Source organism: Ambystoma mexicanum, chromosome 2p, assembly GCF_040938575.1.
Source record: "Ambystoma mexicanum isolate Mex_15411 chromosome 2p, UKY_AmexF1_1, whole genome shotgun sequence".
NCBI classification, from domain to species: domain Eukaryota; kingdom Metazoa; phylum Chordata; class Amphibia; order Caudata; family Ambystomatidae; genus Ambystoma; species Ambystoma mexicanum.
The window spans coordinates 526,272,084-526,293,306 of NC_090923.1; the positions used below are offsets into that span (position 1 = coordinate 526,272,084).

The 21,223-nt window shown below is 43.3% G+C and overlaps 1 protein-coding gene across 1 annotated transcript in view; it reads left to right on the forward strand.

Moving 5' to 3' along the window:
• ISY1 (ISY1 splicing factor homolog) overlaps positions 1–21,223 on the forward strand; it is a 574,895-nt gene that overhangs the window by 45,692 nt on the left and 507,980 nt on the right. The window contains exon 7 of the mRNA XM_069643951.1: positions 13,703–13,820. Within this exon, the coding sequence (XP_069500052.1) occupies positions 13,703–13,820 (118 nt within the window). The remainder of the gene's footprint in view (positions 1–13,702; positions 13,821–21,223) is intronic.

The window sequence follows — 21,223 nt, forward strand, 5'->3', positions numbered from 1 at the left end:
ACACAACTGGAATTCTCCCCACACTGTAGCAGTAGCTGCCGCTCCTCAATAAACACGACCAGCGTTCTGGACAAACTGGGTCTCAGTGCCGGACTCCGCATCTTCGAGGCCGGGCTGTCGGTATACGAGAACCACACATGTTGGTGAAGTACTTTGTTCTCCGCACTCCTGTGTCCCTCATGAGCCGTCTGTACAACCACCCTCCTTGGTGACATGAGCACTATCGGGCGGCAGCCTCTGAGCAGTATCTTCTGGTCCGTTACTGCTAGTTCTGTCTGTATCTTTGCGAGCGGATCTTTGTGACCCGCTCGTTCTGTGACCTGTTTGCCTTGGGATGAAATTGAAGCTGCCTCCGATAGTCTCTCCATTTGTTGTGGTTGGTCAGCTGTATGGCCATCATGATTGAGTGACTCCTTGGTTTGGGCTAGGAATTGTAATTGGTTATTTATTTATACCGCGCTTAATACCCAGAGGTTCTTAAGCGCGGACCAGGGAATCGAACCTTTGTTGCTCCACGTCGTCTTGCTTCCAAGCTGAGCGCGCTGCCCCTGAACTATCCTCCCGGCTAATTTCCCTAAGTCCACTGTGCTCGCATGGACGACGATTTCAGTGTGCCAGGTCAGGTTGATGTTATTAAATTCCCTCTGGCGCTCATCCGTCCACTGGAATATGGAGTCCTTTGGCAGGACGCGGTGCAGGGGTTCAGTCTGCGTGTCGTAGTGAGGGAATTAACTAGTGCAATAGTTCGCCATGCCAAGGAATTACCAAATCTCTGACGTCTGGTGGGGGCTGCTAGAGTGTTGATGGTACAAACCTTGTCTGGATCAGGTTTCATCCCTTAGAGAAAATGTGGCCAAAGAATCAGTGTTTTTTCCTATTGATGTTGTGTTTTTCAAAGTTGAGCATCGGCCTGCTTCCTGTAACGCCTTGCAGACAGCTGTAAGCTCCGGGTCATAAACACTAACTTAATGGGAAGGATCACTCGGCAGATTATCTCCTAAAATATCTCTGCCTCCAGAGGAAATCCCAAAATGCAGGCGTCTGTCTTGGAACAAACCTTCATGCGTGGAGAACACTGTTATTTCCCTTGCGGTGGGATGTAGCTTCAGCTGGTGGTATACTTGGTTCAGGCCCAGCTTTGAAAATGTTGTGGTCTTGTTTAGTCGGACCATCCTGTCCTCTGTTAGCACCGGGGTGGTGTTCTCATTGAATGGCTGTAATGGTTGACCCTCATTTCAGTGCATAGTCGTATGCAGCTCCCCCCTTCCTTGAGTACAATTACCAGCGGTGGGATCCATGGTGTTGGGTCAACTACACGCTCCATGATATCATGTTGTAGCAATTGATGGATCTCTTGCGACACTGCTTGTTGTAGATGGAACCCAGCCCTTCTTGGATGCTGAGGTACGGGGGAGGGGGTTACAGAGTTGTCAATGTGCAATTTGACAATCCTCCCATTTAGTTTCCCTAGTCCTTGGAATAATGCTAGGAACTTTGCCCAGATCATTTATTTTGACAGTGGTGCGGGTGGCATTCTGTATCGGGTCCCCAACCTTTTGTGCAAAATGTGCATATCAAATGAAGTGGCGAGCAACATCCATTTTCTGACTAAACATATCGGCGCTCAGTTGGCAGAAAAATTATTGCTACACAAATTAGGAATGTGATAACCTTAAGACTGCTAATGGAACATTTTAATTTGCAGTACTTCATATTTATCTAGACCATGTGCAGTTCTAGTAAAGGAAAGTTACAAGGCCTTTTAACTACATTTGACATTAAGTGGTTGTTTATAGGAAATGTTGAGAAAATTGAGTGGTCAGTAGGACATTTTTAGACAGATGGGACCAGTCAAGTTGTTTAAAAATATAGTAGGACTAAATAAACATCACCATATTTTTGCATTCTTGGTGAGGGACTGTTTGTGATGACACCTGCTGCAGTACCTACGCGCCCCGTTAAATTAAAAGGGTTTGTCCATGAGAGTTGAGGTGATGTTAAAGATCTTGCGTCGCACCAGGTTTAGCTACTACGGAGACTTAGAGTCCCTCCACTCCGTTTGTGACAATATATAATGGTTGTGTTGAGCTATCCCTTGATAGTGCGCCGAAAAATAATGGAATGGCAAGTAGTGATGATTAATCAATTCCTGTTTATTTTTGTGATGTTAGAGCCTTTGTGGATGACACGTGTTTCGGCAGAGCTGCCTTTATCGAATCCAGGCTATATAGATAGCTCATAAGTCACTGCATAATGCATAAAGGTGCTGAAGTTCACAGGGATGGATCCCACCTGATACAAAGAAGTCCTCCGTATGTACGAGTGCGTACATACGGAGGACTTCTTTGTATCAGGTGGGATCCATCCCTGTGAACTTCAGCACCTTTATGCATTATGCAGTGACTTATGAGCTATCTATATAGCCTGGATTCGATAAAGGCAGCTCTGCCGAAACACGTGTCATCCACAAAGGCTCTAACATCACAAAAATAAACAGGAATTGATTAATCATCACTACTTGCCATTCCATTATTTTTCGGCGCACTATCAAGGGATAGCTCAACACAACCATTATATAAACATCACCATAGGCTTTATGTTCTCGAGCATAATATTAGAAATCTAGTGCAAAACAGTAAAAGTGGTCGCAAATGGAGTACTGATTTTCAGCTGTAATTTGGCATTCTGCCTGGGCATTTTCTGGGATCTTTAATGGCGAATGGTGCATTCCGAAGCATACAAGACCAGCAATACTGTTCCTCAGTCATTGATTACTGTATTGTGGACTGTTTTCCTGGGGACTCTTGTGAATGTTTGCATTTTTCGTTCAACAGAGATTGATCACTAGCCTCTTGAGTTAATTTTCCAAAGGCCAGGGATAGGCATCACAAAGAAAATGTCCGGCAGACAGAGGGGCTGGTAGGTGATGCCTGAGGTGGACAAGGAGGCATTGGAAAGAATGACTAATTCCTAAAAATTAAGATATTCTCCTAAAACTGTTAAAATAGTTCAGGGGAAACAAAGGAAAGTATCAGTTTGAGCTTGTGGTTGAAACTATCCAGGACAGAGCTATTGGCAAACAGCATCACCAAGTTTCGCATGTCCAAGTCATCACAGAAAGGTTTGATGCAGAATATAAAAAAGAAAATTGACCCATGTCCAACATATCACCCCATGGTTTGATGCAGAATATAAAAAAGAAAATTGACCCATGGTTTAAAGAGTGGAGTGTTTCATACGGACATAGTTTCAAATGGGCATATCAAAATTGCTAAAAGAGTAAATAAAATGTATTGAAAAACAATGGGAGCTTTTTCGAAGGACACCAAATTGTTTTATGTTTAATGCAATTGCCTAAACAGGCATTATGCCCTCTCCTTGGACAGGTAGTCTGTGGACCACCATCCCCCCACAGTTATAGGCCAATTTCCTTACTGGACATTGCCAGCAAGATATTCTCCAAATGCTTGTGGCTCAGACTGTAGGAGTGGGCTCAAAGTAACAATATCCTAAAGCCCTCCCAAGCGGGGTTCAGGGGAGGGCCTAGTACAGTGGACCACTGCTTCACTCTGAGCAGCATCATGGAGAAATACGGTAAGGTTAAGGGAGGGAGATTATTTGTGTCTTTTGTCAGATTTGATGAAAGGATTTTATTTGATTGATAGAAACATATTGTGGCGTAATTTGATCCCTAATGGTTTATCAGATCTTATCCATCTGTGATAACGCAGACATCTGTGTCTGTCAGATATACTGCTTATGATTTTCTGCTAATCATAAAGTGAATTTCATGTAAGTGTGATTGCAGCCTCCCCATGTAAAGAAAAATACTTCTTGTATGGGGGTTATAGGACACTATCCATTTAGATGGGGGAGGGAGGTTGGGATACAACTACATTTGTCACATTTAGTCATCTCAAAATAGCTCTAAAAACAGGAGCTTGTCTGAGGCGAAGAGAGGCAGATGTCCAAAATAAACATAAGCTGCCCTCTTTAGCGTTATATGCAGACTAACGTACACATAGAAGATGGCACAGGAGAAATCTGTGAAAAGGGATCCACAGAAATCAGGAGGCTGTTGCTAATGGCACATTTAAATGTACCCACTCATCAATAAATGAAGGTGTGAGGGAGGAAGCACCAAGTGTGCCTGCAAAAGTGGAGTCACTGAAGATTTGGTCCATTTTCTGTTAATTTATTGTTGTTTCTCTGCTTTGTTTGCATAAGCATGGACATGCATGGAAGCTATGTTTTATATAATTAATTGTAATGATCAGGTTTTTATATGTAGCTTGTTGAATATGTTAAAGCTTTTTTATTTTGGACCTCTGCTATGTCAATTTTATGAAATATGATACAGAAATTGGACTAAATACATATTGATTAATGCCGGTCATTACATGGTAGGCTTTAAAGATCACTTTACTGCGGCTTTGGAGGTTACCTTTTAAGAATTCTGTTGGCATCTATTTGCAAATTGTGCATCTCAAAGCACCCGAGACCTGTTACATTGGTGAAAAAGTGGTTAGAAGTAACAATATTTTACTGAAGCATTTGGATCCTCTTTTCTCTGCCTGGATTTCACACAAAACTTAGTAGCAAACATTGGTCAAAACTTTTGAGCATTTGATGACCACTTCATAGTAGAGTGTGGTGGTGTTAACTAGGTATTTGAATTAATTAATTGACTTGTTGATTTAAACTTATTAACAGTAACTTAATTGGATTTGAATATCGCGCAAATTAGTTATGAACAATGTGGCATTCATTTGCCTTATCTACCCGTTTTATATGTGCGAGATGGGCAGAGTATCAAACAATGACACTTTTTTCCACTAGGACACTGTAATAATAAATATAGGAGACACTAAAAGTAACATTTCTGATGAATGTAATGCCTGGTGGCATCAAACACAAACCTTACTTGTACAAAAACGAGGCCATGCAAATTATTTAATAAAAGAAAGTTGGGAATGCATGCCACTTATTTGTCCATTATGTTCCTAACCCTGTACAAAGGAACAGCATATGTCAATTTTTTCCAGGACACAAACATGGTTCAATTATTTAGCTCATTAATACATTTGTCAGCTGGCAAACTATCTGAAGATTGACAGGGTTTGAACAATGACACTACTATAATAAGAAGGAACATTAACTGAAAATAATTTGCACATTGGCAGTAAACTCAAATCTTGCATGTACAAAAAGAAGCCACCTGGAACCAGAGCATGCTCATTGGCCAACATTCTCACACAGTCCAGGACTCGGTCCTGGCTATACTGCTACTGATGGCTCAACTCTTCAGCATCTCCTTCTAGGCCTCCACACATGGACCAGAGCAACTGGCAAGCAACAATTTAGCGTGCCGCCTACAATCTGTTGCTTCCGAGCTACACGTTGGGGATCACTGCTGGTTTCTGGTCCATTTCGGTAGCTTGATAGTGTATGTCTACAAGGCATGGTTCTTTTGCCGTCTTGTAGCAGAGAAGGCAGCGTCCTCTGGTGAGGCAGCGTACCGCGTGGATGTGGCGGTCATCGATCAGGCTTTGTGCACCAGTGTGTGTTGGAATTGGCGGATGGATTGTAGTAGTTTGCTCACACCCCACTGGAAAATTCTTGCCATTGATCTGGAGAGAACGTGCTTCTTTGCTTTTGGCAGAAATTCCTGCTTACTCGTAATGTTGATGGTGGCTCCTGTGTCTATCGGGAAGCATTGATATATGCCGTCTATGTTGATAGTCACTCTTGGGGATTCTTCCGTCTCCTGATTCTATTGCATCAAGTTGATGTACTCATCCAATTAGATTGACTAATCTTGGTAGTATTCTTGTGGTTCATCGTAATAGAAATCCTGCAGGTGATCTATGTATCCCGAATGTGGGTTTGGCGGTCATTCATCCCTGTGTCATGCATATGGATTTATTTTTTTTTCTTCTCCTTGGTTTGTCTCGTAGTCTGGTGTCTCTTCCATTGCTCTTGCGTGCATGCGTGGTCCTGGAGCTTGTCCTAGAGTTGTACTCAATTGGCCATTCATGGAGGGGCCTGTTGCCCTGTCTGCAGGGTGTCATGGTGCTTGACCTCATTGTGGGGAAAGGCTTCCCTTCCCTGCAGACCGTTTGAAAGTGTCCCGCTCTGCCGCGGTTGGAGCATTGCTTGCTGATCACCGGGTTGGCTCCTGCATGAGGGAATGCAAATCCCCATCTGTAGCATAATCCTGAGGGCCTGGTGAGCTGGTGTATCTGGTTGACTGGGTGATCTTCACATCATTTGTGGTTCGTCACCTGTTCTTTGCATGTATAGTGAGGCCACCACATCTACCTTCTGCATCTCTTAATTTTGTGGCGTTTATATGGATGCTGCTTGAATATCGACTATCATAGAACCTCACAAGCTCTAGGATGTCATCTAGTGGAAGGGGCCTTTTTAGTAGCTGTTTCCTAAATGTGGATGATGTACATCCGTCTGATGGCTTCCTCATCTGAAAAGTGTGCAAATTGGCCATATACTAGTTTTTGTCATAGCCTTGTCATGAATTTGTCAATGGTGTCCTTTTTGGGTACACTGGTTGAATGCTCTGTTTGGCAGTATAATTAGTTTTTTATTTAGCACCTCCACCAGGGCGTCATACAACGCTCCTTTACCTTCCGGTATTGTTTTTTTAATGGCTTTGATCTCCTCCCCTGCTAGATTGGTAAACACATCAGTTATGACTCTGACTTGTTTTCCCCCACCTCTCTGTTATTCATTAAAGTCCTTGATCCACTCCACCCCTTGTCATGATGCAGCAGCATTTGGAAGGGAAGTAGCTTGTGGAGGAACACAGCCCTTGTACTTGATTTCCACGGGGCTGGACGGTCCTGTGCACCCTGTTGCATTGTGGGGATTTCCTTTGTGATCTGGCAACTTGGGCCTTGGCTGGTGCAGGACAGGTTGGTGGCCCCTGGTCTATTGGAGTCGATGTAGTGGTATGCGCTGTGGGCTCAGTATAATAGCCAGTCCCTTGGCGGGCTCTTGTAGTCTGGAGCAGGGGGTGTGCAACGGGGGTGAGGCAGGAGGAGTTATCTCAACGGCCCCTTACCTCCTGTTTTTGGGACCTGCTTGTGTGGATGAACGTCCCAGTGCACCCATGTTGCGCAGGTAGGAGCTTGGGCGTCGGGTCACTGCAGGTTGGGGTTGCAGCTGGCCGGATGGCGGTTTGACAGATGGATGCCTGCAGGATTGCAGGATCACGGGACGGACGGCCTACTGGATGTCAGTGTTTTCAGGAAGGCGGATGGCCAGGTGGCTGCCTGCAGGATCACAGTATGAACGGCCTGCTGCAAGATCACAGTATGGCTGTTGATGACGACCCTAGCGGGATTGCTTGGTCCCAACAGTGGGATCACTGCCGGAGGACAGTCGGCCGTTTGTGTGTCGGTGCGCTGCTTCTCGAAACTCGTTGCCAATTGTTGGATCCCTGGAGACTACGCACACGGGCTCTGCACTCAATCTACCTGTATTCCTTACACCTCCTTTTATATCCTTTCTGCCACTCTCCCCTCATGCCCCCCCCCCCCCACGTAAACCTCTTTGCGTGTTTACATCTTTGTGGAGCCTCATGACACCTAAAGGTGAGTGTCCCATTTACTCCAAAAGGCCCTAATGTCTGAGCATAATTGCGCTTATCAAAGCAGTTTTCAACAGCCATCTACACTTTACACATAGATATCTTCTCTGTTAACTACTGCAGTCTTATCATCTGCAAAGTGCTGGCTCCACCGGAGGCAGCACGCATTTTGGGCCACACTTTCATTAGCTGACGCAGATCATTTGGGTAATGCAGCTTGCATGTTCACATGTATATAAACTAAAGCCTGGCTGCTTTGTTTTCTCCTCCTTCTGCCTGGAGCTCAAATGTTTGCAGCAAAAACACATCAAATTTTTTCATTCTATGGGGCTGAAGACAGCTGGGCAGTACAGATTGTTTTAAATGATCAAATTAACAAATCTGACCAGTGGTCCTGCCTGCCCTTCATCTGTGAGGGTGGGTGTTTTTTGTGGCTGGGTGGCTTCTTTCGAATGCCTCTAACACACCACAGACGTTTTCTTGGCCTTGAGTCTCGCATATTGTTTACAGCTTGATGAAGAGCTGATGTAAACGTGTGCGATTAATTGATACTTATTGAACATAATGCTTCAGTACAGCTCACAAGTTCGGTAGCAATCCTTACCGGGGTACACTGGACCATCCATTCAGGGGACGAATTACTCTCCCAGAATACTCCTGCTCAAACAACATGGATTCCGTGTATCTTTAGCATTATGCCAACATTCTCAGTTCTCAATCACTCAGCACAAGCGTAAAGGCTATCACAATTTGCAACTGCTGGACAATTCCTTCATTAATGTAATAAAAGCTGTAGGTGTGTGGTATAGTGCTTGTATACTACTTAAACATTCATCAACCCCCAGTACTTAACCTGTGCACCAAAGAGGAGTGCAAAGACCCTATAAAAGACAGCCACTGCATTTACTCCTTTTGTGTTTTGATCGAAAAATCTGTAGCATACATTAAGGCGATATGCTCGGGTGTAGGTATAATGGGGATGTAACTCTCTGGTTTGGGTTCTATTATTGAGCTGCTGATCTGCTTAAAATGGTTAAGATAAAATGATTGAATACACTTTTGTGTTTACATTGATTAATTATAATGACATAGAATGCTGATTGTTGATTAGCCAGATGCCATCACTTGATCCCTCTGGCTATACTGATTTTCATATGTTGATGAAGTCTTAAAGTCTATCCCAAAAAGACCAGTTAACTCTGAGATTTCAAAAGTCTGACCCTGTCCAGTTCCCTGAACTACAAAGATCCAATCTCGATGTACCTAAAAATGTGGTTGGACCATTAGCTGTAATGTCTTGGATTTTAAGTAAATTTGCTGGAAAGTTTGAGTTGTTTATTTGTATTTAAAGCTTAAAGTGGTCCATCTCCAATATTTCTTCCTCTTATGTATTGTTTTCTCATTTTAAATTTCTTTGCTAATTTGAGTTACTGTTAAATTGCTCACTTATGTACCTACATGCTTGCAGGTTTTATTAATTTTGTGTTTTTTTTCCTCAATTGGTGGTTCTAAACTGGGGTTTCTGTTGCTCAAATCAATTTTCTGTATTAACAAAAAAGAGACCTGCACATCCTGAATGGCTGTGCTCCAGGTGACCTGCCCTGCAACCCAACTTGGCACAGAGGAGCGCCGTCTGCGATCCTGGATTGTTTTTGTCATGGGTAACATGCTGTCGCTGATACATTTTCAAGTGGTGGAAATGGGAAACGGCGCTCACGAACCTCTTGAATACAAAGTGGAGGGTCGGCAAAGGGGCGGATAGGTTGGTATATCCAACCAAAATTGAAATAAACCGGGCAACTAACCGTCTGCGCATGAACCGTGCAAAAATGGAAAATCTCATTGGCTAGTATGAAGCCCATGTAACATCACAGCAATTAGCCACACCCTTGGAAGCTCTGCATTATACACTGAATCTACAGGGCTTTGTTGAAACAAAGGGGGTGGGGGGAAAAAGACCTTCGACCATCGTCGACTATATCATCCAGCCATTGTGGTTGAAAGGAAATTAGACAGGACTTAAGGCACATGGCAAAAACCTCACCTCCTGGAAAAAACATAAGGGCTATTAAATTGAGGCAATAGTATAAAAACAGGCTTTTGTGTCACAAAGCCACCATGATGAATAAAGATGCATCATCCATGTTCAAATTGGTTGAGATTTGGGGGTCATTCAAAAGTGTGGGAGTAACACAAGCAGCTGTAGTGACCTCTGCAGTGTAAGAAAATGCATGGATCGAGCATTTTTCTGCCCTTTTTTTCGGTCGAGAATGATACTGTAGGAAATTAATATGGTCAACCCGTTGGCTGCTCATGGAACATACCAATTGACAAAGAGGATATACTGCCCCGAATCAGAAGGGCGAGTAGCTCAAGAGCTCTCGGGCAGAGAGGCTTACAAACGCTGCCTTGAAAAAAGACCCAGAGATGTGGACCGTCTTTGTTTTTGCTCTTCATACAGGTGCTAAGGACAATGATGGTGCCACTGTCCTGGAGACTTTCAATCATAATTCTGATATGTAAGAAGGGCAACAGGGCCAATCCAAAGAACTATCGACCTATTGCCCTTCTTGATGTGATCAGAATAAATGTTACCTCTATAGTTCTCCAGTACTTAAGTGAATGGTCGAGAAAAGCAGGGTGAGTTGGCATGTTTCAGTTGGGATTCACCAAGGGAATGGGGACAAACATTAATATCTTTCTCCTCAACATTTCAAAAGTCCAGATATTGGCGAGGAAAAACAATATTATTGTGCTTTATAGACCCGACCCAGGCCTTTGACAATATTAATTGCACTCTCCTTTGGTCCAAACTGGAGAGCTGTGGTTGCCCTAGTGGCATCTTGAAGGCCACAACAGCCTTGTATTCCAAAACCACCTTGAGTATTATATTGACCAGTGCAGGACTTCTCTCAGAGGAAATCCCAACTTCCAAGAGCCTAAAACAAAGGCAACTAAATAAATTAAGGGACTATGTGCATGATAATGGTCAACATTCCAAAATCAAAAGTATTGATACTAAAGCCTGCATAAGGGAGGAGAGCCAAGACCATAACATGGTATTTGGAGGGTGAACCTTTGGAACAAGTGGAGGTGTTCGGATACCAAGGCCTATGTATCAACCCTAGTAGGGCAGATGCCCCGACTTGGAAATCACTAAACTTAAAGCTAAAAAAAAACCTTGCATCTCAAGGGAAAAAAAACTACATAAAAAATGTCTGTTTCATTAGCTCTGGTCCTCCAGTTTTACAAACTGAAGGTGATGGCAGTGCTAACGTACGGGTCTGAGGCGGCCTTGTTTTTGCCTAGCACTGTTTGGCCAACACTAGAGGGTTTGTTCTGGAGACGAGTCCTGGGGTTACCAAAATCAATCCCAATACGAGAGAGAGAGAGATCATGTGCAATAGAGCATTACAAAAGAAGACTCTTGGGCGATTTTAATAAGCGGTGAAAATGTACATCTGGCCTTAGCTACTGTGAACCTTTGAATACAATATTTTAGAAGAAATCAATGATTTATATTGGTTTTCGAGGAAATAATTGCGTTGATGAATTGTAAGATTGGTTCTGATTTTGAAAGATCTTAAACAGTTGATTTTTAATTGGTGTCTTATTTATTGAATTAGCTAAAAGGTTTGTGATTAACCAATGCTATAACTAAATAAAACATTCTGTATTTATAATACATGTATTTAAGCTTTAAAGAGATCTCGCGTTGTGGTGTGGTGAAGTTTTAAAGATTCTGCTGAGCATGGTCAGTCAGGGTTCGGTATGTGACTTTAACATAATTCAAATTCTGTCACTGGTTTAATGTTATTTTCTTTTATTGACTGAGAACTATTTCTTTCAGGGTAATGAGATGGTGGCATTATCTTCAACCAATTTTTATGTCTCATAAGGGAATTGTGCTGAAATGATGAAAAAATAGATGTGATTTCTTTTTTTTTTTTTGTTGAAAAGAACAAAATAAACCACTTGTATTGTTTTATAGATCTTTCGTGTTGCAGATTAGTAACATTTAGCCCATAGACCTCACAGCTCCTACCACTTATATTTTGAGGTGCCAACAGCAGCATTAAGAAGGCCGCAATATCACTTTTCTTGAAGAGTGGTCCCTCCCACTATCCTCACTTTTTGACACATCCCCTGCATATCCATTGCCAAACTTACTGTGCATTCCATAACTCCTACTTTGCACATCTTAAGCACAAGCCATGATCACCAAAATTCTGTAAACCCTCAGCAAAACTTTGAACACTCAGCCACTCTCTACACCCACACCACCTCCTCCTCAAGCACGCTCTGAAGACACTTAGTCACACTCCTCTGCACATAGATGGAGGACATGGAAGGAGATTGGAACATCTGTATGTTCAACCCAGGTCATTGGAGGGGATGAGATTTGAAGAAGAGAAATAAAGGTTTGGGTGCTGTTCAGTCACAGCTACTAGTATTTATACACAGTAGTACACTGTAACATTTGGATAGAATTGTGAAGATTGGCCGGGCGTCACGCTTTGATTGGTGAACATTAGCCATGTGTCTCACTTGGATACCTCTGTGAAGATCGGCCACGCAGGACAGTTGGATAGAATTGTGAAAATAACCATGCATATCACTCGATAGATTTGTGAACATCAGCCATGCACCACACCTAGATGGATCTATGAAGATTACCCACCTAGAAGAACTTCGAGAGCACCCAATGTACTAACCACCCGCTCCTGCTCCTGTCTAACGCACCTCCCAAGTACTATACACGCCCATTTGGGCTAGCCAAACTACACACAAACGCCCCCTCCAACATAAGTAACACTCGCATACTACAAACAATCCCAGTCACAGGGCCTTACCCCTACGGATACAACAAGCCAATGCACACAACCACAACCTCAAATACCAGCCAATCTACACATAAAACACACAGGCACATAGCAAAACATAACACACATTCACATAAAACAAACAACCCAGGATACAAGCCAGTGCACGCAATGAACCCATCTGCAACCCAACACACACAGACTCCAGTTTCTCCTTGTGGTTCTGAGCCTAGCCTATCACTCTACGCTCGCTAACCAACCCAGTCCTCCTCCTTGCAGAGCCACGTGAGCACCTGGAGACTGCCCCGGGTGGTATCGGTGCGTGGCATAAGTCGACAGAAAATAAACACATAACGACTTGTACATTTTCATCTAAACATAGAAAAAATGACAACGCTATGGAGGATTGTAAGAAGTGCACACATACAAGATATCCAACTTGAGTCTTGCCCTTTACTGTCGACTTGTGCAACCGTCCCGAATGGCAAATTGAAAGGGCATGCTGGGCTATATGCGGTTCCAGTATGTCTACCAATTCCCACCTTGCCTTGGGATTTACATTAGCCTTGTTGCAGAAGATAAGAAATGTGAACTTTGTCTTTTAATATTGTACACTTGCATGACCTGTTGGCCCTTTGGATCAGTAGCATTTGCAAATGTAAGATGCTTGAAGCATGCTTTCCCAAATTGACAGAGTGTACCAATGTCTCGGTCTCCTGAAAACATTTTCAAAAAAGTGTAATTTTATCCTTTGAAATGGCACAAATGTATGATTTGTGGGCTGCAACGCTAAGGCTTGCAGAGAAAATGGTGGTGGGGGGTGGTGGTCAATATATTTGCAAAAAAAAAACAAAGGAAGACATCTCTTTTTCGGTGCACTGTGTACCTTCCCGTTAGCCCTGGGTAACTGAGCCTGGAAGTTAAACCGAAGAGGCTTGCAGGAGAGATGTCTTGGTTTGCTTGTTTGCTAATATATTCACGCTCTTATAAATATTTTGTATAGTTTGCATTCAAACTCCCCTTCCCACACTATTTACTCTGCAGCTCAGGCCTTTTCATTGCCATTGCAACTCGCAAACCAAAAATGTGTGCTAATTCAACCTTTGTAATATCTTGTCTGATGCCTAGCAAATGCATTTCAGATGTGTATCCATTGAGTGTAAAAGTGAATTTCGTCTCCACCACAGGTGTTTTCCAGACATTCACAGGTCTGGTATAGTATGATGTATGGTGATAATGCTTCTATTTTTTTTTCTCCATATTTGCAAAGAGAATTGGTCCGAAAATGCTGGATCATGAAGGAAAGGAGGTTCCAGGAAACAGAGGTTACAAATACTTTGGTGCAGCAAAGGATTTGCCAGGTGTTCGAGAACTCTTTGAGAAAGAACGTAAGCTCATTTACAGTTTATCAAATTGTTCATCAATGGTACTATATTTTAAGGACTTGTTTTCTTCAAGCTGTGATGAAACATAGAGATGCAACAATAGCACTTTATTTTTGCGGCATTTCTGTACTAGTTTATCACACTATTTGATATTATTCAACAAGTATGCTACTTTATCCAGTTTAGATTTAAAATATAGTTCAACTGGAAAACACAAGGATTTTTTATAGCTTTTAACACTTAATACGCCTGTTTTGTTTTCAAGGAACCTTATGGACACCATATCAAAATAAATGTGTGCACACCTGATTTTATAGGTAGTGAGTTTCATAATATTTAATTAGGCTGACAGTTTCAATATAAACTTGGTATGGGCAGAATCGTGAAAAAGACTTCAAACATATTAAGGTATCCCAAATACATAACATTTGGCCTTATTTCAGTCTCCTTCTACAACATCATAAAACATTTAGCTGAAAATAGCAAAATGTGATGTGGTTATGCTGTAGCATTTGTTTTAACTTGGAGTATCAATCTTAAAGCCAAATGGTCTCGACTGGTGTGAGACTGAATCTCCCATCCTGCTACTCTGGAAAAGGGCCCTATTCATTCTTTATTTTCCATTCCTGGTTAACCCAATTTTTTCCTGGTGTTCACTCATTTGAATCGTCTTTTTATTTAGTCATTTTTTTAAAACCACAATAGTGAATCCCCTGTAATAGAATGCACACTGTTCGATTTCTTTAGTTAAGATAATACTCCAGGACATAATTACAAACTGAATCAACAACCCCCACAACAAGCAGATACCATAGACATTTCCTATTTGTCACAGAGAGAGATGATGCAAAGGTCAAAACAAATAAAACAAAGTAGAAATTATTGAGCTCCCATTTATTGTCCATCGTTAATCCAAATATCTAATGTCCCTATCCAAACCTGTGTTTGGCTTTAGCTGCTTCTGAGTTCTCTAGTAATGTCTTTGAGCAACTCTACTCCGTCTTCCATTACCACAGGCTAAAGTTCTGCATCACTTGAGGCCTATGCAGAGCTACTTCATGATCCATCACAGTTTCGAGAAAGGGGGACCATGTTTGAATGTATTTTGGTATTATGTTTGATATTAATGAAGAGATACTCCATGGCTAATATTTCCCAGATTTTGATCCAACGATATGTTAGAATGGGGCCCTCAGGACCTTCCACAATCGTGCATGTGTGGTTCATGGAGCCAATAGGAGATGGAAAATCAGCATGCCCATTGACCAGATAAGGGGAAAGGTCCATCATCTGTCAAGTCTCCCAAAATGATCACTACCGAATTGCATGGCAATTGACCCATTATGTCCTTTATTTTTCAAGAATATCCTTCCAAAATATTTGTATTACTGAGCCACCCCACCATATACGGCCCATGACCCCGCTTACCCACATCTGCGTCAGCCTAGATCTGAGATGTGCAGGCATGTTTTCTATAGTCTCTTGGGAGTTGTATACCATCGAAAAGCATATTTTGTATACCATCTCTTTAGTCGGGGTGCATTTGGAGCTCTTGTGGGCCTTTAAACCGGATATGTTGCCATAACTCATTTGAGCCCCAACTATTACTGTCTGGACATATAAACTAATCTCTCCTCTGCCTCTACTATCTCTAGGAGCCTAAAGCATTAACTAATTTTCTTGGATCTCAAGCCCTCTTACATTGTGAGCTCTATGCCTACGGTTTTCTTGCTTCCACTGTCGCCAATCTCTTGGTGAATCAGTGTCTTGCACGTACCTGAAGTGCTCGGATTCAGTTGGGGAGTATTTCTGCTTGCATTCAGTAAAACCTAAAGTTCATCATCCTTATATAACCCCCCCAAAGTTAAGGGACCATTCTCCTCGCATTTCTTAAATGCATGTTTATTTAATCCATGTTTGAAATCTGGGTTCTGCATTACTGGTGAGAGGGGCCCAGCACTGAAATAATACCTTTTAATCCAAAAGGTCTTTCACAATATTTTAGCGAGCAAAGAGTTGCAGGGAGTACCTCTTTGTTTGTGTCCTATTCCTTTCGATAGAAAAGAATGGAGGTGGAGGGGAGTGTCTTGAGCGTGCTTGTACAATTTCCTTTCATTTTGGGTTCTTCTGCATCAGTGACCAGTGAAGCATTGGGGCTATTTTTGTGGCTATTAAATAACGACTTAACGATCAGGCTTCCATCTCTCAAATCATAGTTGTCCTCAACAGGACTTTCTGAAGAATTCTTGTAGTCATACAAGCCCATATAAATGAAAAAATAGTTTTGTCATTTTGCACGGTTTGTATTGGACATCTGAATTTGAGTGCTTGGAATAGATAAAGCAGTATTGTCTAAAACGGAACCTTAATTGCTTGAATACAGCCTAGACTCCTTCTGTAGATCAGGTATGTTTGCCCAGATAAGTAAATAATTAATCGCGTTCTCTGTCTATTTTAACTGGTATGTTTTTTTTTTTTAAAGTGAGAATTGTTTCTTGGGATCCTGAGATGTTACGTTGTATAGATTTGTCACTCTTTATGCGAAAACCAGAGATGTCACCAAGGGTTGTTATTCACTCCGGAAGGGAAGTGATAGGGATTTGTACGAAGCAAATGATATTGCCTGCATGTGCAGCAACTTTATGGGGGATGTTACTATATATCACTCCTTTTTATTTTAGGTCAGACCAGATTCTCTGTGCAAGAAGTTCAGTGGCTTATGCGAATGTTAGGGGTGATGGTGGTGTTCACCTTTGTCTGGTGCCCCTGTCCATTGAAATCTGGACTTCTCTATCAGTAATAAATTGGGTCTGATCTCAGTCGGTCGGGGATGGAATAATCCACATTAATCTGGTGGCTATTATTTTGCTGTCAATTTGTGTGTCCACTTTAAGCAACACGATGGGGCTGTAAGAGTTACATTCCGTGATATCCTTCCATGGGTTAGAGATTGGTATTGTCGCAGATTCAGCCAGAGACTCCTATACAGTTCCCAATTGTGGGAATTAATTGTATTATTTTGTCAGGTGTTATCTGGGCTCGGCGTCTTGCACTTTGGTAGGGATTGGAATGCCTGTTCGACCTTCGGCTCTGTTATTGAAGCCTCTAGGGCCACACATGTGTCCTGGGAAATCCTTGGGAGATTGATCATGGTTAAGAAGTCTGATAGTTTATTCGGGTGTCCCAGGAGCCCTTCTGAAATGTCTCACAACATTTCTTCCATTACAACCAGCTTATCTTCCTCTCATCAATCAATTTTTATCTTTCAGGCTTGGGATATAGTTACAAATGGACACTTCACACAACGTTTTTGCTAATAACGTGTTGCTTTGGTTTCCTTTTAAATATGAATACTGTTTATGATATAAAATGGACTGGGCTGCTTTCTCGGCCATGTATGTTTTCAATTGATTTCTCGCTAAGTGAAATCCCCTTAGGCTTTTCATAGCGCCTTTACGCTTTATATTGCACCTCACAATAGTGTACTTCCTCCTCCATGAGGGTTCGTTGAGCATTTCTAGCTTTAATATAGGCAGCCATTTGGCTAATAATGGCTCCCCTAAGAATCGCTTTACCTACCTCTGATGTTATGCATTTGTCTAACTCCTCTGTATTATTCGCTTTAAAATAATTGGTTATGGTTTCTTTTACGCTTGTCTTTATTCCTAAGTTTCATAATAAAAATGATTTGTGTGCATGGGTAGTCTTTTATTTTCTATTAACATGTTTTTGTTTTCCATCGTGTGCATGGTAGTCCACAACATTAACAATAACAAAACATCTCTCAGTGCAACACCCCAAATCAACCCCATTCCTCCCCCCACTAGACTCCCTCCCCCCCCACACTCTCCCACCACAGATGCCTTTCCGCCAAGGCTCTGCCCTATCTTTCTGAAAGAATCACCCTTAACACATCCACTAGACCCACTAGGTCACACATGACTAACCAGACCTACGTACCCACATTCAAAAGAAGCAAAGCCGGGGGGGTCTAGCTTTCAACACCTAGCACCCAAAGACAGGAATGCACTCCCCACCGTGCTTAGGAACGAAAACCCATACCATGCCTTCCGCAGACTACTCAAAACCACGCTGTTTAACTAACTCCACCCTACCTTACCTATCCTACTGTATTTTCACAACTCTATGTAAATAAGCATAACTGTATGTAAACATTCAAATATGTTCGGCATTGTATCCATATATATATACCATGTATGCCTATAACGAGTAAGATTGCTTTCAGCGCCATGATGCCCCTGGGCAGATGTGCGCTTTACAAATCCAAATAAATAAATAATCCATACCCTGCCCGCCCTTCCCCCTCCCCAACTAGTTGTATCAACACACCTCCATGCACCCTTTTCTCCAGTTCTGCACAGCCATCCCTTTCACCCATCCACTTGTGTATGTTAGGTGGGGTCGAGTTGCCCCAGTCTACTGACGAGCTTTCTTACCCAACATCAGAGCCATTGTGATCAAACATTTTACCCCACTGCTGAACCCTCGATCCCCACCAAACATGCAAGAGCGCCACGTTAGGGTATTCTGGTATTGGTACGTTAACCAGCCTGGATATGCGGTCCCTTATCTACACCCAAAGTTATTGCACTGTTGCACACTCCCATAACATGTGGAAGAGGGATCCCGCCCCTACTCCGCATTGCAAAAACTGGGAATCGCCTGCACTGCCCATATGTTGAGGTGGATCCTACAATAGTACACCCTATGCATGGATCTTGTACTGTATCAGATGTAATTGCATGGTTATGCTTGCTTCCCTCTGCAATATCACTGCTTCGCCCAGTCCTCCGCCTCCAGGCTGCCCAGGCCCGCCTCCCACTAAGTTTCAGCAGGGGCTTAGACATAAAGTTGTTAATCATTTGATATAGTTGTGCTATTGCCTTCCCCTTAATCTCCCCTTCCAACAGCTTAGCCTCTATCGGGGACCTCTCAGGAACATCCCAGGTATCTCCTTTCTCCTGTGCGATAGCATGTGGCAGAATTGCCTAGGTGAGCTTATCCCGGTCCTGTAGGCCAAACCCCTCCTGCAACCCTTGAAATGATACAAGCATATCCTGTACCAGTTTGTCCTTCATCCGCTGTATTCCGTTGTCCTGCCATCTCCCCTACGTTCCCAGTTCTTTAACCTCTGGTAACACTATATTACCCCAAATGAGAGCATCCATAGTCACTACACCACCCCATCCCATGGCTCTGAGGACCGCTACGTTCGAAGCTAACGCACCGACCCCTGGTTGTGTCATCCCACCTAGTGGCGCCCCTCCATACAGCACCTGAAGGGGTGACCTGGACCTCACACGCCTCACTTCCCGCTCGACATGTAACCTGCCCCCCCCAAAGCTTCTCATTTATTGCAATGAGCCGAGAGGCCCAGCAGTAGTATTGCACTTTCGGGATCCCCAATCCGCCGTCCCAGACGGACCTGTTTAGCATTTTCAATGCAATTCACAGTAGTTTGGTTCCCTATATAATCTCCCTCTGGAGCTTCTCTGTTTCAGAACACTCCAGCTGGCCCTGGAGAACATAAAGGAGACGCAGCAACAGCAACATTTTAAATAGGTTCGCCCTGCCAGCCATTGAGATCTGATGCGTCGCCCAGTCTTTGACGTCTTTTCCTAAACCTGTTCAAAACCGGATCTATGTTGTTATGAAGAAACTCTGAATCCTGTACCCTTACTCTAATACCCAGAAACCGGCATGAATTTGGATTCATCCCAATTGATCCTAAGGCCACCCACCTCTCCAAACTCCTGAAACATGCTGAGAACTCTCGGCCCTGTACGTCTTGGTTCCCCCAGGTAGAGGAGGACATCATCTGCGTATAGCGATATACAGTCTTCCCCGCCCTGCGGCCACACAAAAACTTGCCAAGGGGGTCCGATTTCACCCTTAACGCAAAACGGTTCCATCGTCAGCAGAAACAGAAGCCTTGAGAGAGGCACCCCTGCCTGGTGCCCCTCTGTAGAGGAAAGGCATCCGAGGCACTTCCATTCACCCTAACCCTGGCTACCGGTTTGTTGTACAATAATTTAACCCATTTTATAAACCTGGTGCTACCTGAATGTGCTAATTCCCTTCTACCTTAGAGACCCCCAGCTCTTTTGCTGGACTTTAAGACTTTTAATTTGTAACCTGATGAGAGAAAAACTCCATAGGCATCATCTTTACATTGTGACACACAGCACCTTCAGTGCAGTGGCACAGGGAAGTGTCTTAGATTTCTCAAAGGTTTAAACACCTTCTCTTGGTGAAACTACTGTTTCCAAGAGCAGTGAAGTGAACTTGACTTTACTTACTTTTTGTAACTTTCTAGACCCAGCACACACTCTTACCTTAGGGTGCTGGAGGGGTTACCTAGTATCCCCTTTGTCTAGTTTCTCATGTAAAATGTTTGTTACCCTTTCTACAATGAATGGCTGGTGGCAGTGGTTTACTTTTTACTACCATTTTGTGTTTTTACCGCGGGCTGCAATCGCAGCTGCAGTAAGACACCCATGGGTGCCCATTTTGTCAAAATGTCCCTGGTCTTCTTTTTTCGCCATTTCTTGTTGGAAAGGTCCTTGAGATTTACTCTGCATGCCAAACCAGGTTTGGTCCCTTTGTTCATTTTGTCTTTGGTGGGATTCATGAGTGAAGCCCCCCTCTCGCTCCAGCGTGTCTGGCAGGGGCAGGAAGGGAGGGAGGTGCCCGAAACTCCCTGTGCTTAGTCTCCTTGGTAACAGGAATGCACCCAAAGGTGAAACGCTGGAGGGCTTTCCTCAGAGGACAGCCACCCTGTGGCGTGATTGACAGCTAGGCTGCAAATGAATGGGAGAAACCTGCAAAAATACACAAGGCTTTTTGTTTGCTGGTGTGCTGAAGCTCCGAATTTGCCTCGACTAGAGAAGACTTGCAAAGGGCGACTTCTCCCTTTTTTAATTGGTGGGACCAATCAACTCCAAAGTAAGCCCGTCTGGAAATCCTCTCGAAGCTGGTTGTATTTCCACTGCTGCTGCTGCTGATACTGAGGAGCCAGATTGTGTGCGTTGCTTTTAAATCGGACCCGATCGGTAGGAAGACACACTAAGCCTGAGCCATCTCAACAGAGTGCTGGACCCCAGAAGCAAGGAAAGTCTGAAGTGGTCTCCGAGAACTGCAGTGTTGCTATTTGCTGTCAGACGCGAGGAGCTGAAACACTGAAGGACCGCTGAATTGAAGTTTGCCCATTGCTGCCGCTGACCATCCCATTGCAGAGCAGGTGTCCACAGACGTCCCCCATCTTGACCCCACGACTGAGGCTCAGGAACAACAGGATCTGCAGAGCTGTACAGGATCAGAAGTCAGCTGGAACCATTTCTTATAAACAGAGTTACTGTAAAGTCTAAGAGAACTTACCTCTTGTT